An 11,987-nucleotide genomic window follows, 5' to 3' on the forward strand; every position below is an offset into this window, starting at 1 on the left:
AACACCAAGGGATGTTATAGTCAAATTCAAGAACTACCAGACCAAGGAAAACATTTTACAAGCTGCTAAGAAGAAGTCATGGAACCACAGTTAGGATAAAACAGGATCTGGCTGCATCTACATTGAAGGACTGAAAGGCATGGAATATGATATCCCAGAAAGCAAGGGAACTATATCTACAACCAAGAATCACTACCCAGAAAAACTGACTATATTCTTGTAGGGGAAAGTATGGTCATTTAATAAAATAGAAGACTTCCAAGCACTCATAAAGAAAAAACCAGACTTGAACAGAAAAATTTTATGTCCAAACACAGAACTCAAGAGAATCACTAAAAGGTAATTAAGAAAGAGGCAAAAAAACAAAAACAAACTTTTTTTAAGGGACCCAATGAGTTAAAAATGATTTGTATCCCTACAAGAAAAGAGAATATTTGTAATTTGGAAATAATTCAACAAACATTCAGTGTTTATTGTGTCCAAAGCTCTAGAGAAACAAAGACAAAAACAAAATGTCCCCTGTTCAGCTCCATAATAAGGAATGTTAGAAATGAAGCCACACTATGTCATAGAGATACACTGAGATTCAAGTTAAACTAAATGATGATCTTTGAATTCCCTTCCAAATCTGACATCCTCTGATTCTGTGAGAAAATGGAAATGTGGAGAAGTAAAACAGATTGCCCAGTTTGAGCAAATCAGTAGACTAAAACTCAAATTCCTGAGCATCTGTTTGTGCCATGATGTCATTTGATCATCTGGATCAGGCAGAGATTGTGAGAAGCCAATCACACAAAGTAATGCCTCCCAAGCCAAGCATACCTCATTCCTTTAGCATGTCTGCTAAGGATGAGAGGCTATTAAGAGATTTTCTAATCATATTAAATACTTCTTTTTAGAGTTAGAGAAAAGAGACTACGAAACTGGTAATAATCTGGAAGATTCTTCCGTATATCTGAATAAACATACATGTTTGACATTGCATAAACATTTCAGACAAACACAGAAGATTATAAAGGACACAACATCCTCCATCTCATATCTGTAACAAATTCAAGCCTCTGCTTATTGGTCAACAAAAATTTTTCTCTTCTTTTCCCACATTTTTGAAGCTTTAATCTCTGGGATTCTTATGGCAATTACGTAAAATAGGTATTTTATTCATTCATTTATTCAATTGATTAATGAATATTTATTAAGGGCCAAGCATGGTCTAACAAAATAAAGGCAAACACAATAATATTCCCTCCTTTTAAGAAACTTACTTGGGGGTGTAAGGGAGGAATGGAGTGAGAAAGGAGATATGCACATAGAAAAGTTAATTCAAAGTAAGATGAGCAGCTAGACCGTGCAGTGGATAGATCACTGGTTGAGCCTAAAGTCAGGGAAATCTCGAGTTCACATTTGCCCTCAAATGTTTATTAGCTGTATGACCTTTACAAGTCACTTGAACCTGTTTGCCTCAGTTTTCTTATCTTTAAAATGAGCCAGAGAAAGAAATGACAAACAACCCCAGTGTCTCTGACAAGAAAATTTGAAATGGGGTCACAGAGAGTCATACATGACTAAAATGAATGAACAACAACAATAATATCAAGAGAGGAAGATACTACAACAGAGTGTGAAAGATCAGGAAAGTCTTAAGCAGGAGGTGACACACTAGGCATGAGGGATGCTATTTACAAGATATGGAGAAGGAAGCTATAGGGGCAAATTTGGAGAATACCAAGTTACCCAAGTTTATCTGGAGTAAAGAAGACATGAAATAATGTACAATAAGCCTGGAAATGTGGACTAGAGCAAGAATGTAAAGGGTCTTAAATACCAGGTAAATATTTTTCATTTTAGTCTAGAGAAAATAATGAATTTTTGCTGCTTTGTTCTCCAAACCTTCTATCTCAAATCTAGTTGCCCATAATAAAGATCCCTCAGAAATAAGACACTTCTGTTCCACATAAGCTAGAGTTCAATTTTATTATTCTTCTGGTCCATGGGCTCTCTCCTAGCTCCTATTCCAGCAAAATGAATTTGACCTTTTTAATGAGGCAAGGAACTCTTCCCTTGTAAATACACAACAGACTAATGAAATGTTCTTTTGAAAACTAGTATAAACAGACCTTAAGCAAACATCCTGGGCATTCTGTCAACAGCCCTGGAGAAGCTATATAAAAGTCCCAATTAAGATGGAAAAAACCAAGAGTGTGTACCTGGAGTTTAACCACCAGTTCTTGTCCTTCCCTTCTGATACTATGACTTCTGAATGTCCCCCCAAAAGTGATACTCCTGAGTCCTGTTCTAAGGCATCAGACCATTCCTCTGTTTCAACCCGTTCTACTGAGATTCCCTGCCTCCCGAGTACTGGGGTAACATCCAGATGCCAAACCCCAACCTTCTTCGCCAGGTCCTGTCAACCCACAAGCTGCCTAGCAACTTGCTACCTTCATGGGAGCTGTAACATCCCTTGTGTGGTAGGTAGCTGTGGTTGGGGTGAGGAAGGAGTCTTCAACAGCAATGAGAAAGAGACTATGCAGTTCCTGAACGATCGCCTGGCCTGCTACCTGGAGAGGGTCCGAGGCCTGGAGCAAGAGAATGCTGCCCTGGAGTGCAAAATCCGAGAGCAATGTGAGCCAGAAGTCCCTCTCATGTGTCTAGATTATCAGTGTTACTTCGACACGATTGAAAATCTACAACAAAAGGTCTGTTGGCCAATTCTTCTTTCCCATCCTCTATCCCCAATCCGTTTGGGTATGTTGATTCTACCACCAAAGAATGGGATGATTTTATTGATGTAGGGAGATGGGGAGGGGGGGGGGCGGGGTGGAGAGTTCTAAAAATATTTCCATGAAGTGAATTCTGGAACATTATCCCTCTATTGTGATAGATCAAATGAGATAAAGTTGGTGAAGTACTTTGCAAATCTTATAGCATTACATAAATTATACAATTATTATTACTACTGATTCTGCTGTTACTAGACAGAATCTTGAGCTCTGGAGTCAGAAAACCTGAGTTAATTGCCTACCTCAGTCATTTATTTTTATTTATTATCTATTTGACTATTAGTAAATCAAATAACCTCCCTGTTTCAGGGTCCTCGTTGTAAAATGAGATGGGGGTGGACTTGGTCTCTTAAGGCACACTCCTGCTCTAAATATAGGATTCTACGAACCCATTTTTTCTCAGAGGTATAAAATTTACAGTCAAGAAGATTATAGAAGAATGTAGTTCAGGCAGTAATTTTAAAAACCCTTCCTTGGGGGGAAAAACCCTTTGTTTTACTGCTACTGAGTTATTAGAGGCAATGAATGGGTTTATACAATATACAAAATAGTCAAGTTATTAAGTGAATGAGATGTTTTATACTTCTCTAATTGGTCTCCAAATTTTCAGTTCTTTTTTGAGAAAGAGAGAGAATAGAGTGAATCTAAAAATGAGAATAAAAGAGAGATTTGGTAGTCTTGTAGCTTTTTTTAACATTTAAAATTTTTAAGTTATCTTTTTTTGACTCAATATACATCCCCAAAAGCACTCAAATGGCCACCACTCCTACACACACACACACACACACACACACACACACACACACAACCACCACAAGAAATAGATGTTTGAATTCCTTTCAAATCCTTGTTAATCTCCTATTTTTCAGATCTTGTGTACCAAGGCAGAGAATTCTAGATTAGCTGTTCAGATTGACAACTTCGTATTAGCTGTGGATGACTTTAGATCAAAGTAAGTCTGTTGGCATGGGAGGGGGAAGGGGAAGAGGAAGGAAGGGGAAGAGAAGGGAATAAGCATTTATATGATACCTACTATGTGTCAGGAACTATGCAAAGTGCTTTATAAATATTGTTTCACCTGATTCTCACGACAATCCTTCGAAGTAGGTTTATTGTTCTCATTTTACAGGTGAGAAAACTGAGGCAGAGATTAAGTGACTTGCCCACAATCACACAGTTAGGAAGAGTCTAAGGCTATCTAAGGCCAAAGCTCTATCCACTATACCACCTAGGTGCCTGTAGAAGGGAAGAATATGGACCAAGGATCAGCTTTGAAGTCTGGGTTCAAATTTTACCACTAGCCATATTAGTTGTAAGTTAGTCAGCCTCTGATTCTACATTTGGATTCAGAGGACCTAATTTTAAGTCCTGCCTCCACTCCCTTACCTGTTTGAGTTTGAGTAGGTCATATCATGAGGAATAAGAACAGAATTGATTTTTTTAATTCTTTTTAAAATTAATTTAATTCTTTTTTCCTTAAAGGTATGAGGCTGAACTCTCTCTTCGCCAACAAGCAGAAGCTGACATCAAAGGCCTCCGAAAAATCTTGGATGACTTGACTCTTTGTAAATGTGACCTAGAGGCTCATGTGGAATCTTTGAAGGAAGATTTACTCTCTCTCAAGAAAAATCATGATGAAGTAAGGAAATGGGGAAGGGGAAGGGACAGAAGGAGGAGAGTCAGGCTAAGTGGAATGAGTAGCCAAATTTAAGTGATGGATATAATGTCAAAATATATGATGGTGAGTACATACAGAAACTATCCAAGAATAAAATGAAGAAAGCACTTTATTTTTTACTTTTAATTTTTGTTATATTTTTCCAAATTACATGTCAATACAATTTTTAATTGAAATCTTTTATTTAATTAATTTAGAATTTTTTCCATGGTTACATGATTCATGTTCTTTTCTTCCCCTCTTCCCTCTCCTCCCCCCCCCCCAGCCATTGAGCAATTCCACTGGATTTTAAATGTGTCTCAATACGATTTTTAATAATTGTTTTCTGATATTTTGTGGTCTATGTTCTCTCTCTTCCTTCCTCTTCTCCCCCTTCCCTGAGACAGCAGGTAATACAGGTTATACATGTGTTATTGAGGGAAGCACTTTAAATACACAGCTGAGTTATGCCATTTTGGTTCCAGAACTATAATGGCATACCTTCTGCAGACACAGAGGGGATGCAACACTTGACCGCCCTTGGTTACTTCTCTCTACATTAGCTAATATTTACATAATGCTCTGTTATTTGCCAAGTGTTTTACATACATTAGCTCAGCTGAGACACAGATACTATTATTATCCCCATTTTACAGATGAAGAAACTGAGGTTCAGAGAGATCTCATGACTTGTCCATAGTCATTCAAGTTTTAGAAGCCAGATTTTAACCCAGATCTTCTCTGACCTTAAGGCTATCTTCTGCTCTGGACATGAAATCAAGAAAGCCTAAATTCTAATCCTACCTCAAACAAATTATAGCTATATTCTCTGGGCAAGCCAATCCACACTGTGCCTCAGTTTCTTCATCAATAAAGGGTAGATAATAACAGTTTCTATGTTTCTGGACTTTCATGCAGATCAACTGCAATAATGTTTGAGGACTGCATTAAAATTTTTAAGTGCTTCATAAATTTGATTTATTATTATGATAAAAGATTTATTTTTCTCATCCTATTTGATAGAATTAGGATAGTAAAATCTGGGATTATTACTGATATATAGTATGGAAGAAAATCATATATTTCTGAATACATGAAAGAAAAAACTGAATGTTGTAAAAAGATATGTTAAATGTGTAACATCAGTTATTGATTTTAATTATAAATGCTGGTGTGATGGGATAGCTGCCAAACCAATGATCTCTGTCTACACTGTCACCTTTCTTACTTACTCAACTGTAGGAAGTGTGTTTATTGAAGGAACAGCTTGGAGATCAGCTCAACGTGGAACTGGACACTGCCCCACCTGTGGATATGAACAAGGTCCTGGATGACATGCGATGCCAGTATGAAATGGTGGTTGCTGATAACCGCAGAGATGTTGAGCAATGGTTCACCCTCCAGGTCAGTACTTGAGGCCACAAGCTAAGCAGAGATTTCACTTCATACTTTAATATTCATCTCCCTTCTTTGAATTTTTCTCCCTTTTAAATCATTCCTATATTTCAGACAGAGGAACTGAATCAGCAGCAGCTGTCCAGCTCAGAGGAGCTCCAGTGCTGCCAATCAGAAGTCCTTGAGCTGAAGAGGACAGCAAATGCTCTGGACATTGAACTCCAGGCACAACATGGCTTGGTATGGGACATATGGATGATGGTACCTGGAGTGGGCTGAACAAGACCATCCCTAACATGGAATAGCCTAAGTGGCTAAGGGATCAAAATCAATATTGGCTTTAGCAACCATATTCTATATAACATTTATAGATGGCTACTCTATCAAAGGGAAATCCAGGCCTAAAATTGGATAGTTATCAAAGGACTGATTTCTGAACACGATAACGGCATTTCTCTGTCAAAGACAGAATTATGGTAAAATTGGGCAATTTCACTTGTAATTCCAGTCAACCAATATTTTTTGAATTGGAAAATTTTATTTAATTAATTAATTTAGAATATTTTTTCCATGGTTATATGATTCATATTCTTTCCCTTCTCTCAACCCACTCCCCTCCCATAGCTGTTGTGCAATTCCACTGGCTTTAAATGTGTCATTGATCAAGACCTATTTCTATATTATTGATGTTTGCACTAGGGTGGTCATTTAGAGTCTACATCCCCAATCATATTCCCATCAAACCATGTGATCAAGCAGTTGTTTTTCTTCCATGTTTCTATTTCACCATAAACCAGTATTTAATAAGTGTCTACTATTGTACAGGGCATTATGCTAAGCAGTGGGATACAAAGAAGGACAAAAGATGCCCCTGGTCTCAAGTATCTTATAGTCTAATGACTCTATATAGCAATAAGTAACTTTCAGTCTAATAAGTCTAGTATGAGTGCAAAAATGCAAACAACTAAATGCAAAAAGAATAAGTTAGAGATAATCGACAGAAGGAAGTCTTTGGCATAAAGTTGTCTTTCTATTGTTTCAGCTGTGTCTGATACTTTGTAGTCCCATTTGGGATTTTCTTGGCAGAGATAGTGGAGTGATAGACTGCTATTTTCTTTTCCAGTCCATTTGACAGATAAGGAAACTGAGGTAACAGGGTTAAGTGACTTGCCCAAGGATACCCAGAATCTGAGGTCAAATATGAACTCAGGTCTTCCTGAATCTAGGCCCAGCACCCTATCCACTGTACCATCTGGCTGCCCACTAGTATTAAAAAGAATCCTCAAAGGATTCTTGCAGAAGGTGGGTCTTTTAACAGAGTCTTGAAAGAAGCCAGGAATGCTAGAAATTGGAGATAAGGAGGAGAAGAGTACCATGGATGAGATACCACCAGTGAATTACTGAAACTTTTTTTCATTTTTCTAGATTTTAGGTTCCATGAGAGTAGATATCATGTCTTTCCTAAACTTTATATCTTCCTCAGCATCTAGCACAGAGTTCTGTATAGAGTAAGTGCTTCATTATTTTCATTCCATTCAAGAAATATTGATCAAAGACCTATGATGTGCTAGGATTTAGGAAGATTACAAATTGTAAATAAAGCAAGGAGTTTTATAAATATTTGTCCAATTATGGGAGTGAATTTTAATGATAATCATAAATTTTCCCAGGAACCTCATGTACCACTATTGTTTTCTTTCGGTCACTTTAGTTGTATCCAATTCTTTATGACTGTATTTGGGGTTTTCTTGGCAAAGATACTGAAGTAGTTTGTCATTTCCTTCTCCAGTTCATTTTACAGATGAGGGAACTGAGGCAAACAGATGAGAGGTGCCACAAGATCACTAAAACTTGATCTATACCACAAAGAAGAAAAAGAAAAACAAGAGTACCATGTAACTAAAAATACAAACCAAAAAAGATCGTAGTATTTATGCCTTCCTCCCAAACCTTGAACTAAGCAGTACTAACCATGTAGTCAGAAAGAACTAGTATTTGAATCCTATCTCTGATGCTTACCAGGTATATGTGTCCATGGGGAAAGTGCCTTTTCTCTGAGCCTCCATATCTTTATAAAACTGTGTTACTTCACAGGATTATTGGACTTCAGTGGGATGAGGCATATAAACTGCTTTGCAAACTTCAAAATGTCATAGAGATATCAATTAATATTAAGTAGTAAAACCTCTCAGGCTTCAAAAATGCCACATAAAGATTCTCAAATCATTGAATGAACAAAAAAGACATTTATTAAGCATCTACTTTGTGCACAGCACTATAATAATGTGTTGAGTATATAAATACCAGTAAAAAAGTAAGTCAGTCCCTGTTCTCAACAAGTTTATGTTTTTTAAAGGCAGATACAAGATATATTGAAGTTTCCATCATAAATCTATAAGACCAGCATCATAGAGCCTGACAGACAGTCCCATAGATTTCATCTAGACCAATAACCAGATTTTACAGAAAAGGAAACTGAAGTCCAGACCTGAGAGTGATCCTAGGACAATAGACCCTTCAGTTCACCAACTCACATTTCCTGCCCCCTTTGTCCCCATACAGATAGAATCTCTGGAATGCACCCAGGCAGAAACAGAGGCACAATATAGCACACAGTTGGCCCAGATGCAATGCCTAATTGATAATGTAGAATCCCAGCTGGCTGGCATACGTTGTGACCTGGAGCGGCAGAACCAAGAATATCAGGTCCTCCTGGACATGAAGGCTCTGCTAGAGTGTGAGATTGCCACCTACCAAAGCCTGCTGGAGAGTGAAGACTCCAAGTAAGTGCAATTGGATCCACAGGATGCTAATCTTTGAATTTTGATAGTGCAATTGAAAAGGCATGAATCCTGCCAAAGAAGCCTTGATCTAAAACTGCTCATTTACTCACATCCATGGGGAGAAACCTGTTGGGTGTCTCATAGGACATCTTTTGATAGATAGATAGATAAGATATGATAAGATAAGAGATGGAGAGGGACGAAGAGAAAAATGAGAAAAAGAGAGAGAGAGAGAGAGAGAGAGAGAGAGAGAGAGAGAGAGAGAGAGAGAGTATGGAGAGAGTGGAGAGAGTAGAGATATATAAAGCATGTTCTAAGCACTTGCTATACACCAGGTATTGTTCTAAGAATTGGGATCCAATACAATCCAAAAAAATGAAACAAAACCTCTAATTCTGTGATTGACATTGATTTTACAGTCATATCCCACCTTTCTAATGAATTAACAGATAGGAAAATGTGTGTTTTAATTTTGATAGGTACACTATCATTACTCCCTGCATTTAATCTGAATTTTGTTGCCTCTCTGTATTGCCTTCATTTACAGTGTTGTATTTTGTTCTTTCAGTTCTATTTTCTTTGCTTTTCATCACTTCATTCAGTTCTTCCCATTTTTTCTGAATTCTTCTCATTCATTCTTCTTTACTAAATAGTAACATTTCACTAAATTCTCATGCCATAATTTGTTTCATGATTTCCCAGTTTCTAGGCATATATTTTGCCTCAGCTTCTCATTAACACAAATAATACTGCTATAAATACATTTGAACATGTAAGTGTTTTATGACTGTCACTAAACTTGGGGGGGGGGGAAGGGGTATAAATCCAGGAGTGGGATCATTAAGTCAAAGGGTATTTTCAAACAAATGTATTTGAATGTATTTTTCTATGTTTAAAATTGCTAATGTGAAATTCAATTTTGTGTTTCTCACTTATATATTTCCTCCATTTATATAAATGTTCACTGAACTCCTACCTTTTAAATATAATTTAAAATCCTTTGCCTACAGACTTCCCTGCAACCCATGTTCCTCATCAACTACCTCTGGCAATACCTGTGAACCCTGCACAGCCTGCTTGATTTGTACAGTTGAAGGATGCCAAGTCTGAATATCCAGTATTGACATGTCTCATTAAGGAAGCAAACAATCTGGCTCAAACCACTGAAATGAAAAATTGGGTTGGATCCATTAACTTCAAAGTACTAAATCCTTCTCATGAGGGTTAAGAAGCCCCCACCACTTTTCACCCTTCAAGCATCCTCAGCACATTTCTGTTTTTCATGTATTCATTCTCTTCTTAATGACTTTCAGATGTTCTGTGATTGTTGTTAATTTTCTTTTTTTTTTTAAATAACCCTTACCTTCTGTCTTGGAGTCAATACTGTGTATTGGCTCAAAGGTAGAAGAGTGGTAAGGGCTAGGCAATAGGGGTCAAGTGACTTGCCCAGGGTCACACAGCTAGGAAGTGGCTGAGGCCAGATTTGAACCTAGGACCTCCCATCTCTAGGCCTGGTTCTCAATCCACTGAGCTACCCAGCTGCCCCCTGTTGTTAATTTTCAAAGAGAAATCAATTCATTTCTGTGGCATGGCTCATACTCTTCTTGGTGTTACTTATTCACTTGAGTGTTATTCTCATGGATATTTTTATGAAGTGTCACTGGGTCTCAGGGGAATTTTCCAAGTGCCTTCCTAGATTTCAAAAACTATGATTTGCTAAATGATGAGAATACTCTTTCTGAAAGAGAACGAATGAAAGAGGAAGATTCAACAATAAACGTATTAAATCTATACTATGCCCAAGGCACTTGGATAGGTATTACAAATACAGAGGTAAAAATGAACCAGTCTTGTCTTCAAGGAATTCATATTCTATTAGAGAGATAGATCTCTCTCTCTCTCTCTCTCTCTCTCTCTCTCTCTCTCTCTCTCTCTCTCTCTCTCTCTCTCTCTCATCATTCCTCTCCATTTATTATATCTCTCACTTGCTATATCTATCACTGCTTGTCTCTGTGTATCTTTCTGTCTATCTATATCTGTGCCTCTGTCCCTCACTCTGTGACTGTGTCTCTATTTCTGTTTATCTCAATTTTTCTGTGTCTCACTTTCTCTAATTTTTCATCTCCATTGACCTTCCTGAATGAAAATTATTAAGAATTACTTTGAGAAGATCAGCTTGATGAAGCCAGATTTCAGATTGGGAGCTAGAAGTACAGATTTACATTTTAATCAACATTAGAAATTCTTGGTGTGGAAAATATCTCTACTAGTGTAGAACAGTAACTCCTCTGTAACATAACTTAGAGGGTTTCCTGGTACACTGACAGGTAAAGTACTTTGCTCATAGTCATACAGCCAGTATATATCAGAAACAAGACTTCTTGTTCCAAGACTGACACTTTCTTCTCATAGTGAACATATCAATGCCTATCTAAACCCTAGAATTTGAAGATAACTGTTTCCTTTGATCTTTCTAATAAGTTTCAGCCATGGATAGTTCCCTGAAGCTGCTGACATTGACCATATTGGATATGATCATTTATTCAGTGATATATGTGATCCCTCCCCTCTAAGAAGCTATCTCATACTCTAAGGGCAAGGCTCAGTACTTTGTCATCAGTAGTTTGTGCTACCTCTGAAAATCTCGTCCTAATTAGTAAAAATTTTCTACTAGCAAAAAACTACCAAGCCTTGAGTTTTGAGTTCTCTTTCACTATTAATAAGGGTTACATATTTCCATCTGGGTAACTAAGTAGTAATGAAGTCCTTAAGAAAGGGGTGCTCCATCTAGTATTTTAAAACCAGGATGGAAAAAAAATTATCATTATCAGTCAAAATAATTTTATGATTTGAAATAATAGTATGCCTTTTGAAAGACTTGAAATGTCACAATGTAGAATGAATGAATGCATGCATGAATAAAAAACCGTTATTAAACATTTGCTATGTACAAGGCCCTTTACTGAATGTAATTTTATTGCATTATAGTCTGAAAAGGGTGCATTTATTATTTCTGCTTTTCTGTCTTTGGTTGTGAGGTTTTTGTATCCCAATACTAATTTTTTAAGGTGTAATGTATAACTGAGAAAAAAGGCATATTCCCTTCTATTTTCATTCAATTTTCCCGAGACAACTATCATATCTAATTTTCTAAGATTCTGGTTCATTTCCTTAATTTCCTTCCTGTTTATTTTATATTTAGATATATCTAGTTATGAGAGAGAAAGTTGAGGTCACACCACTAGTACAGTTTTACTATTTATTTTCTCTTATAAATTAACTTTTCCTTTAACAATTTAGATCTGTGTCATTTGGTACTTACATGTTTATTATTAATACTATGCATTTTGGCAAAATTTAGTTTCTCTAATG

General features: G+C 36.8%; 1 protein-coding gene across 1 annotated transcript; it reads left to right on the forward strand.

Annotated features, from left to right (window-relative positions):
* The first annotated feature begins 2,213 nt into the window (after window positions 1-2,213).
* On the forward strand, window positions 2,214-9,811 carry KRT40 (keratin 40). The gene is made up of 7 exons (XM_001369219.3): window positions 2,214-2,696; window positions 3,650-3,732; window positions 4,263-4,419; window positions 5,680-5,841; window positions 5,947-6,072; window positions 8,395-8,615; window positions 9,626-9,811. The coding sequence occupies exons 1-7, from the start codon at window positions 2,250-2,252 to the stop codon at window positions 9,723-9,725; spliced, it is 1,296 nt and encodes a 431-aa protein (XP_001369256.3). The 5' UTR covers window positions 2,214-2,249; the 3' UTR covers window positions 9,726-9,811.
* Window positions 9,812-11,987: the final 2,176 nt, after the last annotated feature.

Source organism: Monodelphis domestica, chromosome 2 (assembly GCF_027887165.1).
Source record: "Monodelphis domestica isolate mMonDom1 chromosome 2, mMonDom1.pri, whole genome shotgun sequence".
Taxonomy (NCBI): Eukaryota; Metazoa; Chordata; class Mammalia; order Didelphimorphia; family Didelphidae; genus Monodelphis; species Monodelphis domestica.